The following is a 23,541-nucleotide window of genomic DNA, read 5'->3' on the forward strand; positions in this document are numbered from 1 at the left end:
ACGCTTATTTGTCAGCATAAATTGTTAACACTAGTGGGGCTGCAGTGGGTTTTTTGTTTTTTGTTTTTGTTTTACTCAATTTCAAGTTATGTTATTCAATATATTAACTGGAAATCCAAACCAAATATAAAAGGCCAATCTACACTATCAGACGTCATGACCTCCTAAACATTTGTAATCAATGTTCTCTTCCACACACAAAATGGCTGGAATTATTTTCCCCCAAAAGTTTTACTTTGAAGGATATATAATATGCTATTTATGTTCTGTTCTGATTACTGCTTACATTCGTCTCCAAGTTTGCCAGGGAATTAAGTACCTATTTACACTGACCCCTTTTCTACAGAAGCAATATAGTAAAGCTAGAGGGGTTGCATATTTTAAAAACATTTCTTATCTCAATATATTACATACATCAACCACTCTAGAAACTTGCTTAAGGTTTTGAAGTACCTGTCTTTCAAATAATGACTGTAACCTTTGACATACATGTAGTTGTTAGAACCTTACAATAACTACTGCTGGGCTCCGTCTTACATAGAATTACGATTGATCTAATTAACCTCAACTATATGGAAATCCATCAATGTCATAATTTTTATCAAAGAAAATTTGCACAATGTCCTACGTGTATACAAAGAGGATCACACTGAATTTTCAAGAAAACTTTCAATGTATGAATATACAACAAATCTAGAAAACATGAGGAACATGCTTTTTAGATGATGACATTGCTGGTTTTCCATAGTTGTGGTTGATTTGATAAATCATAACTCTTTGCAAGACAGGCCCTGATCTTAACCAACTCCACACTGATTGATTTCATGTAATACTGGAAATAATGCAATCGCTTTGATCGTTTTTTTTTTTATGTGATTGTGGCACAGGAGTTTGTCCACACTTGGATCTGGTGTCTATTGTCCTTACTGATAGCTACATGCCGTTTAATCTTGACCAAAGTCGTCACATTGAAAAAAACATCCCCCCCACCAAATCATAAAAATTCCTTTCTAAATTGATGACAAAAAATAAGAAAAGACCTAATAAAATCAAAAGATAATGCTATTGTATTCATTAAAAAATCTCTCTCAGCTCTCACATTCAAATCAAATCTTTGACATAACTGAGTCATTCCACACAAATCTGTAGCTTTAGGAAAACTGCTGTTATCAAGAGGATACTTTAGAACATTCTCATTAGAGAAAAAGTAGCTCAAAGAAACTTTCTTCCATTAGCTATCACCATAGCAACAATTAGATGCATGATGCAAGGGTTAGTCACATGATGATGATAATGATGATGATGACGACGATGATGATAATGCAAGCTAAGCCTACTACACAAGAGATGAAGAAGGTTTACACAGTGGTGACAACACTGTTGGTAATAACAAAAGTCAAACTATGTTAAAGGGAACAATTTCAACACTTTTTGCTCACTACGCTGTCCACTATCTGATCAGCCATCACATACATGCCTATCTATTGGAATTCCTTTGTTTGTAAGCAAAGAATATTCAATTCGCAATTTGACGCCAGATAAAACACAACTTAAGTGATATCCACCAGTTACATTTTTATTTCACAAATAATCTGAGACTATGGTTACATGTAACATTGCCTGTGGGGTTACAGAAATTTGTTCGACTTCAGAGAAATTCAACTATTTTTGGCATAAACTGGTCTAAAAATTGGCTTTGACTTGGGTAGATATTTGACTTATGGAAGGTCGAATTATGCAAATTTCCCGGTTTATATACTACATAGTATGTTCATATAGTAGATATGGCTATGCAATTTACTTTATGGTCTGGAAAGTGTATATACACAGACAAACACAGAACACTGCCATCTGCAATCATAATTAAAATAATCAATATCTACTCCAATGATAAAAAGGACTTTGCATTTAACATCTTTGCTAATAAAACAAAACTCTGCAGTATGCAATCATGATAACAAGAATCAATATCCACTCCATGGATAAAAAGGATTTTGCATTTAACATCTTTGCTAATCAATAAAAACTCTGCAGTTTACATCATAATAAAAATAATGAATATCTATCTGCTTCAGAAGACATTCAATTAAAAAAAGTTGATAGGATACATGTGTGTGGTGGCAGGTCAGATATAAACCAATAGCTAGAAGGACGTTAGTGACTAAATGCCCTTCTGCTTCTAACAAACACAGAGGACACAAGTAAGCAATGAGACTTGCTTGAGTCGGCTTGTTCCGTCGTGACACTATTGGTGGTCGATGTCTTGGGGAAAGTAACTTCAATCTGGCCTGTGATCACTCCTCCAATCTCTGTAAATTGGCAACACACAGTGTGTGACAAAACCAGGAATAGCAAATTAATAAAGGCAATGCCATAAGGACATTTACCACACCTTTATTTTTTGCTCTTTCTCAAATTCAGGGGCCGTTGCATAAAACTTTTTACCTGAGAAAACTCAGGTTGTTTTTACCGGAGTTTTTGCCCTGTGTTAAAGTCAATGGCAGAAAGCAGACTAACATTAGTTTTCAGTTTTTACCACAGTTTTCTCAGGTAAAAAAATTTATGCAACAGGCCTCAGGTCAATTTTTATGGTTAAAAGTTAAAACTCACCGTTGTAAGTACAAATGGATCTAGAGACAACAAATAAATTTGATCTGAAATGTCTTCTTACATGAGAATCAAAACTAATCACCGAATCAGACATGTGGGACTATACACAATGTTTGACACTTAAGAGAAATTAATGCATCTATCACTTGCAAGTCTATTTTTAGGTCCGCAAATTGATCATATATCCTCCATTTGATTGCAAAGTGGCACTTAATAGCTGATCTGGATCTTGGTGGACATGAGCTCAATGTGTCTTTGTACATATAGCCCATCTGAACCGTAACGTGAGTAACCACTTTATCTGCACCCCTAGTAAAAACCATGTGTTCTTTTTTTTTTTTATTATATACAAATTTGTCTCCCTAATATACTTCTTTGAAATGGATATAATCAACTTTCATAAAAGCCTTGCATGAGGACACTTTTCACTTATGTCCACTTTTCATTTTATGCATGTCCAAATCATGTAACATGAGTAACTGACACATTTCAAAGATTTGCCAGGAGCATAATGAAATTTCCCAAGTTTTGTTTTTATACAAAGGATAGTCAGACTGCGTACTATGTTGTGATAAAGAGATGTTTAGTTCCTATCAATAATAATGGAGTTACAGCTCAAAGTATGAGTCAAGGTGTCTCCAAATGTAACGTGAGAAACCGTGGAATAGCCCAAAGGTATTTGATACAGTTGGAATTGATCTATCAATTGCCAAATTGCAAGAGAAATTTGCTATCAATTGCAAAATTTTCATGTAACACCCCCAGTTGTCAGAATGTGAGACACATACCTACCCCCTCAATCAATTGCAAATAATAAAATCCCATATAAATTATAAGCAAACAAATGGTTTTATCCTCTTATTAAAAAAAATGCCATTTCATTGAAATAATTTTTTTTCTTTTGCTTAATAGCAATGCTAGCATAGATTTGCCAAAGAAAAAAAAGAGAGGGGAGTGATTAAACTATGTGTAGATTCAAACAGATCCAGTTGAATACAATTTAGAACTGATTTTAAAAATAAATCAATATTCAAGCATACTTGGCACATACATGTAACATTACAAGAACAGAACAAAAGAATGCTAAACAGAATCAACAGATCCTTTCCTTCTAGTCTGGCTCAACAATACTTACTACTCATGAGGAGCAAAATTATTCACATATGCTCACATTAAATCATAACAAAAAAAGCTGAGTCGAATAGAAGTACAGTTATTTGGCTCTTTATCTCCAAGTCAAGGCAGATATAAAAGCATTTTCAGCAAGAGTAAAAATGATAGAATATCATCAGAACATGCAGCAAAAATAATTCTTCCTTGCTAATTAATACAAAATCACTAATATATTGTGAAGATAAGCTACAAGAACTTTGCAAGAGTGAGGGGGGGGGGGGGAGAGTAGACAACAGTATTAACTTGTACCCTTTGTTTTCTCCCTTTTACACGGTTCCCACAGAAATTTGAAAACAGAATTCCATAACTTTCACATGACTAAATTGCCGCTTTCCATGACTTCCCGCAACGTCCCGGTAGTTATGTAGAATTTGGGATGTCACAAAACCAGGAAAAAATAGAAATCATGAACACCAATTATAATAGCAGAGTGTGAGAGTTGCGAGACATGACAAACTGGAAAGCTGCCGTAGCCAAGAGGTAAATGCAATTCCATGACTTTTCGCAAATTTTCCAAATTCCCTGACTTTTCCCTGACTTTCCATGACCACAAATTTTTCCAGGATTTTCCATGACTGTGGGAACCCTGTTTAGAAAGAGGTATGAATGTCAACTTTATTCTTGTAGAAAATCTTTCAACAAATCTCTCCTTCCAATGTCACTATGTTTGATTTTTCAGTGATAATGCAAACATTATTATTGCAGTAGAATTACCACATCTCAAAATGTATTTCCTGCAGTACCTTATAAGACATTTTATGAGGTATTTCAAGAAAATTACAATGAAATGGTAGTACTTCAGAACCAAAATCCTAATGACCTGGTACCGGTTGAAGAAAGAGTTGCGTTTTAACACAAGTCAAAATATCAATCACAAGTCGTGTGGTCCAGTGGTTAGAGCATTGGACTCATAATCGCAAGGTTGTGAGTTTGAATCCCAACTCTGCCATTGTCGCCACTTTGATGAAAAAGGCCCGAGAGTGATATCTGTCGTCTATAACGTCAGCCACTATGACTGATAAACCTAGACGTAAAATGTTTCCTAGGTAATTGGTTATATACCAGCTTGGCGTTTACCAGCAAAATGCTGTCCTGCCGAGTTCCTGCGGGAGTTACCATAAACAGAAACAGAAGTCCCAAATGCATGCAGTTCATTGGTTGAAAATAAAGTTGCGTTTGATATTTAGAGATGTGTTTGCTTGCAATTCTTTCTGCAACGGGACCCCTGAAGGTTTACATGTACACTCCGTCTACATGCAGTTGGTCTACTCACAATTTAGTCTAATTGTTGTTTGGTCTAATACCCACTGAATCAAGTTCAATTATCAGTTAGTCTAATACCCAGATAGTCTCAATTTCCACTTCATCTCCAAATTATTGTGCTCTTCGTCAAATAAAAAAAATTGATTAACAGTTTCTATAATCAAACAGACTAAATAGTGTTAAATGAAATGGATATTGCCTTCAATAGAAATAAGACCAATTAAAGAGCAAGATAAATTGCAATAAAACTAAATGATAAGATGGATGATCTGGGGTCCGTTTCTTAAGCTGTTTGTAAGTTAAGAGTGATTTTAAGAATAAATGGTGATCCTTTCTTGTGAAATGCTAGTCACCATTAAAGGGGAATCCAACCCAAATAAAAACTTGTTTTTATTAGGAAAAGAAAAATCAGACAAGTTGATAGGTGAAAGTTTGAACAATATTGGACAAACAACAAGAAAGTTATGAATTTTTAAAAGTTATAAATATTGGTAATCACTATACTCATGGAGACTTCAGATTGGCCGTATATGGGATGTCATAGTGATGTAAGGCAAGGACTACTCTTCCATGTACTCCAATACATATTATGGCTAAAATGTCATTTTTCCCAAAAGTTTTATTTCAAATTATATTTTTCTTTCATGAGGACATAAAACAATATACTACCAGGATTATATTTAGATTACTTCCCCAGGGGAATGGGTACTTAGGAGAAAACCACAAATCCCTGATAATAAAGTACATGGCCTATGAGAAAGTTGTCCTTGCCCCTTGTCATAATTTACTTACCCAGTTGCCAATTTGAAATCTACATAGTGTTAGTGATTTCAATTTCAAAGCAGCTATAACTTTCTTATTGCTTGTCCGATTTCTTTCAAACTTTCACCATTCCGTTTAATTTATTTTTCTCCTTCCCAACACAATATACAAATAGCGAATAGGCATGAGTGCGATGGTGCGAGATTTCGCATGAGGTGAAAGAAAGATGCTCTATTCAACGAGGCGTTAGCCGAGTTGAATAGAGTGTTTCTTTCTTTCACCGAATGCGAAATCTCGCACCATTGCACGAATAAGAATATTTGCTATTTGTGTTGTACAACGCCTCGGAAGTTAGCGAAAATATGTAAAAACAAAGAGTTTTTCCTGCAGTAATCTATGAAAAGGGAGCAAAAATATGGAAAGCGAAAAGCAAAATCCCACAAGCGAACACCTCGGGCAGCATTGCGCATTTAGCCAGCAGGCTATACGCGTATTGCACCTTCATTTTTACTGAGCGCAATGAATTGAATCGTATTGTGACGTCACCTCCTAAGCCGTGCAACGGTACATTTTGGATGGTACGTCTTTTGTGCAACGGTACGAATGTTTGACATTCAGCCTCCCATTTGCTCGCGTACAACAAGTTAAGTAGGCGTTGTACAACATTTAATGGCCAAGGCTGGATTCCCCTTTAAATGTTCATTGGTGATCAAGCGGCAATTTACTTGATCCAAATGGGTGAATTCACATTACTTACGTGATGCGCCACCCTTTTGGGTGCTGGATGAATCACTCTTCAGCATTTGGAGTACGGCCGATGCTTTCGCTTCGTCATAGTTGGTTGAATCTACGGCCATTTCAATCATCAACTCACTCACATTAGGGAATTTCTTCTTCAAATTTGCCTTCACTGTGGTTATTTTGCAGATTTAAAAAAAAATCATAGTGATTCTGATAGTAAGACAAAGCCTTGTTAATTCCAATTTTCTGTCACCGTAGTTATACTTTATCAACAAAAATGATATTCAAGATTAGATAATTTTATAAATGGTTCTGTAAAAATGAGACAGAACACCTCAGTGAGATATGGAGGTTTGCACACACAAGATTCAAATATTGATAGATCTACAAGTTTAAAATGAATAAAAATAAAAAATATGAAATTGTTTTATAGTGCATAACACAGCAATTTATGTCCTTATGCCATAATATGAAAGAGAAGTAGAAATTAAGAAATGAAATCAGAAACTAAGATGGTATTCATGTCTAATGAATGTCATATGAACCGTGCCTAACACAATTGAACGACGAAATTAATATTTCTTTCTACAATTTAGGTCAAGGTGAAATATAACACTGATGTGGCAAAATGATGATATTCAGTGACAATCCTCTATTTCAATTATTCATTATCACCTTTTGCATTTTTATTCCTTTTTTTTTCTTCTTTGAATAAATGTCAATATAACAGAATATTGTTAATAATTACAATAATAAAAAGATGAATTTTTTCAAAGTGCAATCACTATGCGGGCTTTGATAATAACTTCTAATGATTATACTGCAAAAAATTAACTACTTAAATAATTCAGTACACAGGTGGGTCTTCAATGATTAAAAAAAAGGAACAGATAGGCATTTCTTATCACAATAGGATAAGAATCTTTTAAAAATTTTTACAAAAGAATCTAAAATACTAAAAGCAATTAATTCTGTGCTGTACATTATTTATGAGCTAGAAAAAGAAGGATTTTCAAAAAAAAATTCATGTGTTCACAATGTGTCAATTATTTCCCTCAATTCAAATAAGTACTGCAAACAAAAATAAACTGTTAATTTCCACAAATACTTGAAGAGTGCAATTATGGCCTGACATGGCAAACTATGAATACTTATTATTCAACAATGTCATAAAATTGATATCACTGCCGATGTTATTTAAATCTAAAGGAGTTTTCAAACACTTACCAGTTTGTTTTTTCATTGCTGTCAAGGGGGCACTTTTCTATGGGGAAAGAGAAATAAAATAGAATTATTCTTTATATCTAGGAACAGGTGAAGTTCTTCACTTATTATTTTAGAAATACAAAAACAGTGTGATCAAGCCAAGTATCAGAACACATGTTGCCCATGGTATAATCTATAAAACTAGGAGGCACTGGGTGCCCCCCCCCCCCTCCCCTGGCCTAGTTAGGTTAAATCCTATCATGAAAACTGCTTTATGGGTTTTTTGCTTATAGTACATTAAAACCAGTCATATCTCTGTGGCAGTCATTTATTTACAGAATCAAATCAGCCTGGATAAATTGTAAGATAATCCAGTTATACCGTTGGTTTTAAAAGACAACATGTGGTACTCTACGGACAAAATCTTACCTTGGGAGAAGATTTTGGATGAGCTTTCTTAGCCACAGGTTGGTTGACAACTTTTTGTCCCATCAGGCCCAAGGCTGTTTTGGCTTCATCCTTGTTGAAATCGTATGTCTCTAATATCATGTCCACTACATTGGCCTGGGTGTTAGCAAACATGTGCCGCATCTCCCGCTTGACTGTACATGTAATTTTAAAATTCATTTGAAAGTTTTTGCATGTTTACTTCAGAAGTTCACGAATAATGAAAATAAAATGTTAGCAGACATCCTGGCTACATTGTCAATTTGAATTTTGTCTGCAACACCTGAAAATTCTATTGTTTGTGATGTTTCTCATTCATGTCTCATATACATATGTATTTTTTTTATAGATAGCCCAAAGTAAATAGTATTTTAACATTTAACATCCATATTAATCTTGGTGAAACATTTAAAAATTGACAGCAAGTATTCAAGACCAAACTACATGACTCTTAAAAAAAAGGAAAGTACATGAACACCAAACCATACATATTTTTTTTAATTTGAAGGTCAGAGATTATTGTGAGCTGGATTTTTTTCATGGTTAAAGGCTTAAAAGTGAAAAAAATAAACATATACAATCATGAAGATATCATTAAATATTCAGAAAAACATTGAGAGTGAACTTATCAAGAAGATTTTGCAGAATGTGATCTTACCAGCTTCCTTGTCAATGGGAGGTTCATTGAAAGTTGTCTCGACTACTGGAGGGGTCTGCAGAAAAAAAAGAGCAATGTTAAAGATAAACTCTGGTACTGGTAACAAGGGAAAATTAAATTTTCTCAGAATTGAACAAAACTTAAACAGAATCACAACAAGTGGAGCACCTCTGGCAGTCTCGCCTGCATTACGCAATTCAATATACATGTAGCAGCAGTGCTGACTTTGAAAACGACTATTAAATAATAATTTACAAAAAACGCCATTCACAGAATAATAAAAATACTCCATTCACTGACCCTATATGACATATGGCCTTGATCATGTAACCTAAGACTTGTGCAAAATTATCAGTGATACTTGATTAACACCATGTACACATTTCATGAAATATATCCATAAATTTTCAAAATTATGAAGGCAATTCAACGGTTTTCCCCCCAAATTGCCAAAGTTCATTGACCTTCAATTACCTTTGTCATGTGACCTGAAACTCGGGCAGGATGTTCAGTAATGCTTGACTACCCTTATGACTAAGTTTCATAAACTAGGTCCATATACTTTCTAAGGTATGTCATTTCAAAAACTGAACCTTAAGTTAAGATTTGATGTTGACATTACCGCCGCCGTCAGGAACACGGCGCCTATAATAGTCTCGCTCTGCTATGCAGGCGAGACAAAAAGGAGTAGTTGGCAAGCCTGAAAGTGCACCTTCAAAAAGTATCCCTGGCCCTAAATCCAACTTTAAAGCCTGCAATTAAACTACTTGGCAAAAGTTAAGATAAATCCAAGCACCACACTGAATGTGAGCCCAGATGGGCAATGACTGTGTCCTACCGGTTTAGCTTCCTGTCTGCGCTGAGCTGACTGAACCCGCCGCCTCTCCCGCTCCTTCTCCAGTTTAGCTTGTTGCTCTTGACGCTTTTTTTCCGCTTCCATTTGTTCTCTTGCTCTCATGAGAGCGATCTCCCTCTGCTGTTCCATCACTTTACAAGCATTGCAAGTACTCCCCTCAACATCAACCTAACAGAGTAAAAATAGGAGTATTTGAAGATGAAAAGAATAATGAACATCATTTTTTTTTATATAGCTCTTATCAAAATATCGAGTGGAATTAAAAAAGGTGGTTTAAAATTTATTTTTACCATAACGAACTATCATAATTTTGTATCATAGGTATCAAATTACGCTTAATTTTACTGCGTATATTAAAAAATGTCCAATGCTGATGCGTGCTTTTGTCACAGTGCGCCAAATTGACGCCTGTGGTTATCCATGCTATTTTATTCATGAGTCCACTGTTCTGAATTATGAGTCCACTCTTCAAACAGTGGACTCATGAATAAAATAGCGTATCTAACCATGGTACAGGCGTCAAATTGGCGCACTGTGGCAAAAGTGCGCATCAGCATTGGAATTTTTTACACATGCGCCCGATACACGCTAAATTAAGCATAATTTATACAGGAAATCTGCATAACCATGGATTCAACCGTGAGTTTTAAAAACCACCATTGTGAATTCAGGCTATAGTGCCTAACAGATGCTCTGCTAATGCCAGGGTAATTATGATGCTTTACTGTAGTGTACAGTGCTTTGAGATTTCTGATAAAGTTAGAGTTAAATGCTACATGTATAAAAGTATAATTATAATTTATTAATATGCACTTGGAATGATCCAATGATTCCTGGTAAAGATCTGTTTTTGTGAGAATGCTCTAGATTTGCGATTGTTATCATTGTTTTATATACCATTGGTCAATGCAGATTTGAGCAAATTAATTTTACTAGTTTATAGTCCGTGGTCTAAAATCTAAATGTACACCACCTTTTATGAAATCCACCCATTGGTCTGATTTCACAAAGAAAAATGTTGAATCCATGGCCTAATTAATACACAATTTATGCAAAATTTCATGCACCAATTAATGCTTAGTTTTGCATGCATTAAGAGAAAGGGGTGTACTAATGTACATCTTTGACACATGCATAGGGTCCTACATTCATCCCTGTAGCTACATTGTTTAAGTTTTAATGAGCCCACTACTTTGAATGAATGGGTATAGTGTAAATACAAACTGATTTCAGCAGTGCATTCCCACCATGGTTTGACTCGTCGTCCATTTTTGTGAAACACAAATTTAAACAATCCGGGGGCCGTTTCATAAAGCTGTTCTTAAGTTAAGAGCAACTTTAAGAATGACTGGTGAACCCTTCTTATACGTGCTAAACAATCGCCAGTTCAATACCATTTACCACAAGAAAGGATCACCAGTCGTTCTTACAGACGCTCTTAACTTACAAACAGCTTTATGAAACACCCCCCATGTCTTAAATTCAGCCCAAGAAATTAAATGACATCATATGGAATGCTCTAACCTGAAAGTTTCAAGTAAATCTACTTTGCGAACTTAGGCCTTCAATCACGTCAATCAACCAGTCATATTAAGAGACGACTTCCTAGCTCTTGCTAGGAAGTCTTGCTCCTAGCTCTTACAATAACATCACATAGAAACTTTTGCATTTGAATTCCCAGACATGTATACAATTCAAAATCTACAAAAGTTCAAAATATAAATCAGGTGGTTTTTTTTGTTTCCTAACATTTTTCTAATAAACTGAATTTTAAGATTGATGTTTGAGCCATTACACGTCCAAACATTTGTTTGTATACATGTACTTACTGTTATGTGATGATAAGACATATCTCACATATTCAATAATATATCAATACATAATCAATACTTAAAGGAGAATGAAACTCTTGGAGCAAGTTAGCTTTTGTGAAAGCAGAAAAATCAAAGAATAAGATCAACAAAAGTTTGAGTAAAATAGGACTAGCAATAGAAGAGTTATGAGCATTTGAATGTCGAGATCACTAATGCTATGGAGATCCTCCCATTGGCAATGCGACCAATGTCTATGATGTCACAGATGAACAACTCTCCCCTTTTGGACACTGAAAATATACCCCAGAACATCTCTTTTTACTCATTCTAATCATATGACAAACGATTCATCAATGATATAATGTTGTGAAACCTCTGTACTTGTCCTCTCATAAAGAGAACACCTCACCTCGTGATATACTCTATAAAAGTGAGAATATAAGTGAAATAAGTACTAAAGTAATGAGGGAGTTGTACGTGTGTGACATCACAGATCTTGGTCGCATTGCCAATGGGAGGATCTACATGGCATTAGTGATCTCAATATTCAAATGTCCATAACTTTCTTATTATTCAATCAATCTTCCTCAAACTTTAAACAATATGTTTCTTTGATTTTTCTCTTTGATATGGATTCAGCTGGTTTCAAGGGTTTCATTCTCCTTTAATCAATACTTCTACAGGAAGTATAACAGGAAATCATATGTCATTGTTTACAACAATGATTCGGAAAATCAATGTCATGAAAGGGAAAAAAATATTCAAATTCACTATCAATATATTACCTTGAAAAATCAATTTCATCAATTCAACAATCTAATTTAATTAATTTATCCAACTAGTACATGTATATCAACATACCTCTTTGGTCTTGCATGTTCTACATTTCGGTTTGGCAATGGGCTGCATTGGAATATAAGCCTGGAAATTAGAGAGAAGTTCAACAAAATCAACATATTAAATCCTGGATGAACACGAATCTCACCACAAAAGAACAGGAACTCTATGTGATTGTGCACATAATCTCTAGGATTATAACCATACTTCCTAGGCTTAACATGCAAATCTTAAGCAGTTCCTACATACATGTACATGTACTAGAGATGTACAGAGATGTAGCTTTGAGCTATTGAATGTAACAAACATTTATGCATCTACTCTTATCATTCATATATATGCACAAAGACATCTAGATAACTGCAATAACACATACAGAGCCATACAGAAATAAAAAGAGGATCAGTAATAAACGTGATAATCCTAATAATATTCTGCTTTTATTTAGCGCTTTGATATATTGGAACAAAGTCTCTAGTGCTTTTTAAATATATCAACCTGGTAATCAGAGTTTTGCTTCCCTGCAAACATGCATGTTGAAAAGAAGTTTATAAACAAATTTGATATTTCTGCACTCCATGGGGAGCATTCCACCAAGAAGTTTCCGAACTCAATTGCTTGGTATTCAACATTGGCATACTAAAATATTGTGTTTTAATATCAGAAAATATTGTGTCTCTATCAGGAAATTCCTTTAATGCTTTATAAGCACCTATATGGCAGCACATCTATTCCGATTGTTCCAATTGATGTACTTCAAATTTGACTATGTATTGTTTGATTTTGTTGTGCTTTGTAAACGGAAAATGAATAAATCTAAATCTAAATCTAAATTTAAAAAAGCCGGGTAGCAGCGATTGGTATCCTCAGGCAAAAAGAGCTTAATAAATAAATCCAGCTATTATTATTATCAAATTGCAGGATCTCAGACAGTAGACTATATTTCATAACTTAGCTTTATAACTTGCAAGGTATTGAAACAGAGCCCTGGTCACATTGTGATACATACCCGAGGTTGGGCGGGACTCCTCTGCTGTGCCTCATAATACTCTTTCCGAGGGTCAACCCACTGGGTTTTCTTAGTCATATGGTTGATGTAGAAACTATGGAGAAATGAAAAAAAAACAGTAATTCTATGAAATGTAGGAGTATGACTGCGTCCCCTACCAGAGACTTAAAACCTTAAAAAAGGCTATATTAACAGGTTCATTGACTAATTCAAAACATTTTCAAATCTAGAAAAAACATGCAAGCTTCAGTCCCTGTACTAATGGGTGTTCTGCTTAATTATGATGCCAACATTGTAAATTTACCTTGTACATAGACTGAACAGATGGATGCCCATGCATAATGTAGAGACAGCATTGAAAAAAAAAGGGAAGATCATGACGCTCTAGACCGAGTGATCTTCCCAGTATTTAGCAAATCAGACATTAGCAAAAATGGCTCCATTATACGGCAAATATTATAATACTTCAAATATTCCTTGGACCACTGCTTGCAAAACATTCTTCAAGAACATTGATAATCCTTCACTCTTCACTCAAAATTGATGGTAGCCCCTAAGGGGCAATCTTGAATGACATCATCTTTCTACTAGACGTCTTTATGAGTCACAGTATACATGTACTTGTGGATTGACTTCATATCACTTGTCTTTGTGTGAATGCATTCTGTAACAGGGGTAGCATATTTTTATCTGTATTTAACAGTGCAATTATTTCAATTTTTTTCACATCCCTTTCTTTACTTTGCCCACTTTCTGTCTCTATTTCTCTATCCAGTTGACTTCTTTCTTTTCGCTTAAAAACATAGTCTCTTCCATCCTTTCTCTTCATTTCGCTTCAGCTGTACATCATTCCTACCACTTTTCATTTTTTGCCTGTATGAGTAATTATTTGCCCATTCCTTATGTTGTATTGCATTACATGTTTATTTATATTCCTTCAATGTTTAAATACTTTCCAATTTATACATCTCTAGTGTTTATTTAAATACTTTATATTCTTATTGTATGTAATGCCAGTGTAGGACAAATTTCTATGTATTTAATATGGGCCAATAATCGAGTCTCTTCAACAGCTTTAATTGCACTGCACTGGTTGAACATCTAGCGTCGGTCAGAAAAGCGGCACCTACCGGTATGTCCTGCTTTGACAGCTACTTGTAGCGCGCTGCTACTGGAACTAACATTAGCTATGGTAGGTGAAACAGAAATGATGAGGCACCTGGGGGCCATTTCAAAGCTGTTCGTAAGTTGAGAGCGATTTTAAGAATTACTGGTGATCCTTTCTTACGCGCTAAACCATCGCCAATGAACATTTTGGTATATACCATTTACCACAAGAAATGATCACCAGTTGTTCTTAAAGTCGCACTTAACTTACAAACAACTTTATGAAACACCCACCTGGTTGGTGCCCTGGCCTAGTTATAAATTCCATTCCATCCCAGGCTACAATTACCAATAACTAATGCAGAAGCAAATGGCTGCTGCATCTTCAAGGTTGCAGATCACATGCGGTGCAGTGCGGCGCAATTTATTGGCTCTCCTGTGGATTGTCATTGACTTTTAAACGCGTGCACAATGCGCTATGTCAAACAGAGGGTGGGGGCTGTCGAATGCCGGGTGCAAAAGATGGCGATATATTTCAAGATTTTATAAAATATTGAGAATGAGATAGAACAAGAAAATATACATTGCAATTACAAATGAACAAATATCTATTCTCAACATTGTCATTGATGCAAATTTCATTTTGTAAAAAGACATTTTAGATAAGAAATATTGCGAAAAGGTGAACATGTGAAATTCTGGGCAGCTAGGGGCCTAGCCCTAGGCCTACATAGATCTTCAAAAAAAAAGACGAACAAACAAACAAACTAACCTTTAAGCATGACAAATGTTTACTATCATCTAAATTACTCATTCATTACATTCTTTCTGTACTGAACTGGGATAGAGATATATGCACTTCGAGCTCTAGTCGAGGGACTTGACAAAACTTGAATAGACTCAAAATTTGTGTACTACTTGTACTTAGCAATGGGTAAGCCCGGCGATTCAGCTAGTGTGCAAATTGAATACCCAATCACAGAAACATGAGATCCCTGTGAGATATGCCTTGCATAAAACTCGCACGCACCGGCAATATTACTCCCCCTGTACTGTTCGAGCTGACTAAGTTACATGTAGATCTACGGTACTCACTATCTCCCAATATTTGGTTCATATTTTGCTTCCCATCCCTGAGGAAAGGGCATTGAAGTCCAAGGAGCTGCACTGCCTGTTAAAGTCGTCATTTTCGTTTCGTTTACACTAAATATTTGGTTTCGAATGGACTCAGCGGATTCGCCTGACTAGACTTCGCCCAAGTCAATCACAGAAGTAAACAGACGAGCGCAGGCGCGCGCATGCGTATGCACGTACATGTTGATCTAATATTTGAGCTAAAAATAGCGATGATGAGATGGGGCCTATACATAGAGATGTATACTATCTCTATGGGCCTATACAACTGTAAGTCGGGTAAAAACGGGGTAACCATCATACTTGATTTTTTTTTACTTTAATGATATATCTACTGCATCATGAAAATATAATGAGTCATTCATGATTTTCATAATTCCAACGAATTTTAAATAGCGGCATCCTTTTGGTACTTGAAACTTACAAGTCAGCTCGGCCCCTTAGAGACCCCTCATAGCACCGTTGGAGAGGAAGTAATGCGTCAAGTTACAAATTTATCTTATCAATTTCATATCCAAACATAAATGATTGCAATCAAAGAAAATTAAAACTTTTCATTTTCCTTTTCATACAAACAAATTGACGCTTGTCACCATCTTCTCCTCTCCTGTGTCACTAGCCGAATTCAACCTTCATATTTTATGAAATATTTCCACTATTAGGAAGTTAATATTGAGGTCTGTGATGTCCCTTTCATTTCCACAACAATTAAAAGAATGTTCATCTTCATCCTCACTTGCTTGCTTTAACACTTCTATATACCTTTCTTCATTGTCAGTTCGTTACTACTTTCCTTTTATTGTTTTTCTACATTATTTTAGATAACTGAAATCAACTTTTTGAAGGCTTCCTCACTACGCCCGTTTGCAATGTCAGATTTAATTATACAATACCCCGTTCTCATGACCGCCCTAAAACTAGTTACTAGTATACTGGAAACTGACACCGTTCTCACTACCGTAACTAGTTTACTGGAAACTAGTTTAGTGGAAACTAAGGGTGTTTTTTCACTCTCTCATAATATACTTACACACTTTGAAAGGCTTGACACAAGCAATCTTCCAACTCTACCTTTGCTTGCTCGCTTCACTCACTCGAGAGTGATCTAGATCCAGGGTATTTGTAAGGACGTGCTACAATAAGTTTTGATTTGTTTTTTTATGGCGCAACTAATGGATATAAGCCTACTAGTTTTTTTTATAGCTATCCCAATTACGTCATTGAATTTTACGGCTATCCGTCATATATTGTTTCAATTTACGACCGAGGGACCACGAGACCGGCCGAGGGTCCACGAGGCTACGGTTTCAAAAGGCCCAATTTTGTCAAAGTCAATGGTATCGGCTTTCCGGCCGCCTAGACCAGGGGTTCTCAAACTACGGCCCGCGGGCCTGATCCGGCCCACGGAGCTTCTCAATCCGGCCTGCGAGACTATCTGGGTTTTTAATCACTTTTAAGTCACACTATGAAACATAGCTTAATATGATTACATTGTGTATCCATGTAGACATAACCGTATAATGGCAGTCAAATAAAAAGTTTAGTGGAGTCTTTTCTGTCTGTTCGATCTACTTTCTTATTAGTTGACCAGCGCTGTTCTTACCTGTTCTTACCATGTTTGGATCTATATACAGGTGCGAAAGTGCATTTTCCACAATGAACATTATAAAGAACTAACTCATACTGAAGTACCTTGACAGGCTAGGGCCGCGGAACGGTTTTCAAAGTGGGGGAGGGGGGATTGGCCATGCAAAAAAATCACAATCATATGGTCATTTTTACGTTTTTGTACATGGTTTTGGAAAAAAGTGGAGGGCTGCCCCCCCCCCCCCGCCCCTGCTTGACAAGTGAACATTTGCACCAGTGCCTTCGTCTGGCAATTACACCTTTTGTGCCAAGGTTCAAGCAAATTGTTGCTGACAGACTGTCACTTTCCACATATTGAAAGTGACTAGGAGACTATCCTTGTTAGAGTCTACAACATACATGCTCTATTATTCATTTTACTTTGACTACAAAAAAATATTGATACTTCAAGACATTATCTGTTACCCCAATACCAGGTATGTATAGATACAATCTAGATTCCTTTTAACAAAGTACCACAATTTTGTAATCATTTATATTGAATCTCGCTGTATTTTGAAATCTTTTCTAATTTTACCTGCGTTCCATATGAAACTGTTATAAATTTGTTGGATTAAATGCTCCCAAAATAAGGGCCAGATTGCACAAGAGAGCATCTAGGACCCCGACCGCAAGGGTTTTTGCGCTTCGCGCACATTCTTTTCTAAGTATCCACTTCACCCTGGCCCTTTCAGGTTTACAAGGAGTCTCATCTGTCCCTTCAAAGAAAATGTTTAAGAACCCCTGGCCTAGACTTTTTGTCTTTATATAGGTTGAAATAAACATTAGACTTCTAAATAATTGGGAGTTGCAAGAAGATATTTGTAATCAGTTGCAATTTTTGTTGCAATCTTACAACTGAAGTATCAATTTTAGCTGATGATGAAGATTCACAGCATTTATATCGTGCCATATTTCTGTTAAAACATTCACAGGCGCAGGCTCATACACATCTGCTGAAATAAGTGAGTTTTGAGAGATGATTTGAAGAGTTCAAAGTTGTCCATTTCACGAAAAGAAAAAGGTAGGGAGTTCCAGAGGCGTGGAGCAATCGATGAAAAGGCACGGTCTCCAACACATCCCTTTAAGCAGTGGCGGATCCAGGGGGGGGGGGGGGCACACATCCAGCCCATGCCCCCCCCCCTTTGATAGTCATAATTAAAATTTTTAATGTAAATATGCCCGTTCTTACATAAGTGTGACCCCCCCCCCCCCTGTTGAAAGTCACAGCATCTATTTCTAATTCAAATATGTCGTTCACTGACACAAGTGAGGACCTTTTTATTGGGGGGGGGGGGGCTTGTCAAATTTTACGTGGACGAAATGACCTTCAATTGTAGATGATTTTTTTTTGCTTGTCAAATTTTCCTCGGGAAAAAGTGCCCCCCCCCCCTTGGAAAATCCTGGATCCGCCCCAACCTTTAGGTGTGTGATGGGTACATGAAGAGTAGAGTGACATCAGTACCACATGAGCGCAAGCCGGGACGTAGACGGCGTTATTCTTATAATAGTCCAGGATAGAAGGGGTCGAACCTTGTTTTTTATATATATACAATGTTTTTTTATGGTTTCTTGTCAATTCGAGGGTGCTGATTCCGAATCTGAATGATGCCACTCGTGTAACCTTGAGCATTTTCTGCAAATTGGCAAAATCCAATATGGCCGCCAAAATATTCAAATTACCCATGAAAATCATAAAATTGTCCACACATTGGCTTTAAAGTACATGCAATTGTGCTGCCGGAGTGAAATAATATCTGAAAAAAATGATTTTTGTCAAAATATTTATTTTCTTGATATCAAAATGGCCGCCATCATAGACCCCTGTACAATATGAATGGGGAAAATTAATTTTTACAAAATTGAGCACTGAAATGCAAGTAATTATGATCTATGAGTGAAGCAATGTCTGTAAACATGATTGCTAACGATATATATCATTTGTTATGTCAGTTATGTGATAAATCCTGTATTTTGATATTCAAAATGGCCTTCAAAAGCCCTAACACTATTATGTACAATGTGAATGGTGACACAAAAAAATCACAAGAGTGAGCACTAAAATGCATTTTGTTGAGATAAACGAGTGGAATACTGACTAAAAACATTTTTGTTAACGAAATTTATTATTTAACATGCCATGTATGTGATAAACCCTGTATTTTGATATTTAATATGACCGCCAAAGGCCCTAAAATTATGATCTACGATGTGAGAGAGGACAAAAACAATCACAAGGTGAGCACTAAAACGTATTTTTTGTGGTAAATTAGTGGAATACTGTCTTCAAATATAATTTGCAACGAAATATATTATTCGGGTTTCATATTTGTGTTAAATATTGTATTTTGACTTTCAAAATGGCCGCCAAAAGACGTTGACTGTATTATGTACAATCGATCTGGGAAACCAATTTTCACATGAGTCAGCACCATAACATGCATATAATTGTGATTTAAGAATAAAATATTGTCTGAAAACATAATTCCTAACAAGATATATCATTCATTCTGCCAGGTAGGTGATAAATAATGTATTTTGAAAGTCAAAATGGCCGCTACAGGCCCTAACAGTAGGCCTATTATGTACTTTGTGAATGGGAACATATAATTTTAACAGAATTTGGCTTTGCTTGACTAAATGGTGTTGCATGTATGAGTGAAATATCGTCTGAAAATATGATTTTGTAACCAAATAGATAATTTCTTATGTTATTTAGGTGATAAATGCTATATTTAAATTTCAAAATGGCTGCAATATGTTTCTTTGTGGAAATTATCTTTCCCCATTCAAATTTTACATATTAAGATAAGGGACTATGGCGGCCATTTTTCATTTTTAAAAGGCTGCATTCATCACCTTTATGACACAAGCTATGATATATTTCGTTAGAAATCATTGGGTTTAGACAATACTTAACACTTACATCAAAATTAAGCCATTTTCATAGTAAAAATTTTGTCAAAATTATCTGTCCCCAGTTACAATGTACATACTACTTTGGGCTATGGCAGCAATTTTGAATTTCAAAGTATAAAGGCCTTTATTACCTTCTCAACCATTATGTGATGTATTTAGTCAGAAATCATGTTCAAGACCAAATTTTACCTATACATCACATAGTTACGTGCGTTTTTGGTTCTCATTCTGGTGATGATTAGTTTCCCTATACGCATGTTACAGAATTTGTAGGGGCTTGTGCGGCCGTTTTGAAAGTCAAAATACAGTATTTATCACCTATGGGAGAGGAAATGTTATATTTCATTAAAAAAATCACGTTTTCAAACAATATTTTCCTTATACAACATAATTATATGGATTTCATAGTCAGGCAAATCCTAATTCTTTCAAAAGTATTTGTCCCCATTTACATTGTAGATAATACTGTAAGGGCCCATAGGGGCCATTTTGAATTTTACAATAGAGCATTTATCTCATGCATGAAAAATGAAATGATATGTTTCGCCAGAAATCATGTGTTTAGACAATATTTCACTCGTATAGATTACAATTACATTCATTTTATTGTTTTTACTCTTGTGAAAATTAGTTTCTTCATTCGCTTTGTTCATAATACAGATAGGGCCTATGGCAGCCATTTTGAATGTCAACATGCAGCATAATTACCGAAATTGCAAGGGAAATGATATGTTTCGTTAGAAATCCTTGTTGTCAGACAGTGTTACACCAATATTTCGCAGTTATTGGCATTTTAAAGTCAAACAAATTCAAAGGTTGTGAAAATTATTTGTCCCCTTTTATATATTGTACACAGTATAAGGGGTCTATGTCAGCCATTTTGAATATCATAATACAGCATTTATCACATTAGATAGTATACAAATGACATAGTTTTGTTAATAGCAAAAAGAAGCTGCTGAAAACTGCTTATCTAATAAAAGAGAGCCAATGGAGTAAATTATAAAGTCAAAAAGGGGCCTAAGCTTTCGATCCTAGCAGAATCTTCGTCGGAGGCAAAATGACAAACATATAAAGTGGAACAACCATAATATAGACCACAAACAAGCTACAGCAACACTAGAAACAAGGAGACAAAAGGGGCATTAGTGAGTAGAGAAGACCAATCAGGTTAGTGAAGGGGATGAAAGAAAAGGAGTAGGCAGACACAAAGGGAAGTTAGTGTAAGTAAGGCCAAGAGGGATTACGATAATGAGGCAGGCAACATCAAACAGGATCTGGAACAAAACAGTGATGGAGGGATGAATAACTAGAGAATTAGTGAGAGGTGGGTCAAACAGGTTACAAAGAAAGGCTTAATAAACTGGTGCATAAGAGTGGGGGGAAAAAATAAGAAAAAGAATGGGGAACAACTGATAATGTGCAAAAGACATATAAGTATATATGATAAAGCATTAAACAAACTAAGAGAAGAAGGTAAGTGTAAATATGTATCTATAAGTGATATGTATATAAATATATCCAAAAAAGAAATGTATATGAAAAAATATATAAATATATACACATATGGTGTAACTGATATGGTAATCCGCTAGGTGTGACGGGAAAAAACATAAGACTATATAGTAGGAAAGAAAAAAAATTCTGTATACATGTATGTGAAAAAGAGGAAGCAAATTGCCTAAAAAGGTAAAAGCAAATATAGAAGAGAGGGGGTGTATTATGAAGAAACCATAGTATACATGTAAATAAGCAAATGTGGTAAATCTAAAAGAGGTGAGTGGAGAAAAAACAAATATATATATATATATATAATAATTATTATATCGCCTGAATAAGGAAGGAAAAATTGGAGCTGAGCTTGTATGAGATATGGGAGGAAAGTAGAGTAAGAAACTATAATGTAACTATTCAAAAGAGCTGAGGGGAAAAATTATATGTATATATAAATTGAAAGTGGATAGGAAAGAAAAATCAGTCGTTCCCCTCTTGGATGTTCAGGCCATGAGGTTGGGTGGTGCGAAGTCGTCTCATCCAGAGCTTCTCCCTGCTAGTACGGACTGAGTCAGGACGGGTACCTAAAGATTCGATGCCCTGTAGCATCATGTCAGTGATGGAGTGGTTGGGGAGGTTAAAATGGCGGCCAACTGGAGTGTCCAGCTTTGCTGTGTTGACGGTGGATCTGTGCCCGTAGAATCGTTTCTTGAGTGTGGTCTTGGTTTCCCCTATGTATTGTACCCTACAAACTCTGCAAGTGATGAGATATACAACATTAGTGGTAGTGCATGTGATATTGCCCTTGATTTGGTGAGACAGGCTGGTAGAGTTGCTGGTGAAAGTATCGCCCTCGTGAAGGTGTATTTCACATATGATGCACCTGTTGCTGGTGCATTTGAAGGTGCCATGCTGTATGGGAGAAGAATGGTTAGTGAGGGAGGGCACTTCAGCACGAACAATGAGGTCCCTGAGATTCGGTGGGCGTCGGTATGCTAGAAGGGGAGTATCGGGAACGGCCTGTTGGAGACGATCAGAAGTGTGTAAAATGTGGTGGTTATCAAACAGGATTTTGCGGAGAGGGGGTAGATTGGGATGGAAGGTGGTCACAAGCGGTATTCTGTCGGTGGTCTCCTTGTCACTTTTTGGTTTGAGAACTTCAGATCTGGGGAGAGAACGAACTTTGTTAATTGCCAGTTGGACTGCCCTGGCCCCGTGGCCCCTAGCACAGAGATGTTTCTGCAGATTCCTGGCATGGAAGGAAAAATCAGGGTCCTCGGAGCAGATACGGCGAAGTCTGAGGGCTTGACTGTAAGCGATGCCGGTTTTGCAGTGACGGGGGTGGCAGCTGGATGAGTGGAGGTACTGGTGGGTATCTGTGGGTTTAGAGTATAGGGTAGTGGTGATACCATTAGACTTTTTCTGGACTGTAACATCAAGGAAGTGGGTTTCCTGTTGGGAGAAATCAGAAGTGAATTGGATGGTCCTGTGGAAGGAATTGATGTGGTCAATGAATGTATGGAGGCTGTCTTCATCCCTGGTCCAGATGAAGAAAATGTCGTCTATGTAACGCCACCAAATCCATGGGCGACAGGGGGCTGAATCTAACATCTGCTGTTCCAGCTTCGTCATGAAGAGACAGGCGAATGAAGGAGCCATCCGGGTGCCCATTGCTGTACCGAATATCTGTAGGTAGTGCTTGCCCATGAATGTGAAGTTGTTTTTTGTTAGTACATGAGACATCAGAGATTTGATATCGGATATGGGGGGACTGGAATGGCCACTGGCGGCCAAGGCTTCACATGATGCTTGGATACCTTCGTCGTGGGGAATGCTGGTGTACAGTGAAGAAACATCGAAAGTGCCGATGATCGCAGTCTCGGGT

At 36.3% G+C, this 23,541-nt stretch overlaps 1 protein-coding gene across 2 annotated transcripts in view; it reads right to left on the reverse strand.

Moving 5' to 3' along the window:
• LOC129264450 (mucin-5AC-like) overlaps nucleotides 1–15,777 on the reverse strand; it is a 31,633-nt gene extending 15,856 nt beyond the window's left edge. The window contains exons 1-9 of one of the 2 annotated variants that reach the window (XM_054902326.2): nucleotides 15,579–15,777; nucleotides 13,377–13,470; nucleotides 12,392–12,451; nucleotides 9,699–9,884; nucleotides 8,861–8,915; nucleotides 8,185–8,357; nucleotides 7,777–7,813; nucleotides 6,566–6,718; nucleotides 2,220–2,309 (exon numbers count right to left, since the gene is read on the reverse strand). In XM_054902326.2, coding sequence (XP_054758301.2) covers nucleotides 2,220–2,309; nucleotides 6,566–6,718; nucleotides 7,777–7,813; nucleotides 8,185–8,357; nucleotides 8,861–8,915; nucleotides 9,699–9,884; nucleotides 12,392–12,451; nucleotides 13,377–13,470; nucleotides 15,579–15,670 — 940 coding nt within the window. In that variant the 5' untranslated portion in view covers nucleotides 15,671–15,777. The remainder of the gene's footprint in view (nucleotides 1–2,219; nucleotides 2,310–6,565; nucleotides 6,719–7,776; nucleotides 7,814–8,184; nucleotides 8,358–8,860; nucleotides 8,916–9,698; nucleotides 9,885–12,391; nucleotides 12,452–13,376; nucleotides 13,471–15,578) is intronic. The other variant, XM_064102604.1, reaches the window with a different exon arrangement.
• Between the last annotated feature and the right edge of the window lie 7,764 nt (nucleotides 15,778–23,541).

The sequence above is a fragment of the Lytechinus pictus genome, chromosome 7, assembly GCF_037042905.1.
Source record: "Lytechinus pictus isolate F3 Inbred chromosome 7, Lp3.0, whole genome shotgun sequence".
Classification (NCBI taxonomy): domain Eukaryota; kingdom Metazoa; phylum Echinodermata; class Echinoidea; order Temnopleuroida; family Toxopneustidae; genus Lytechinus; species Lytechinus pictus.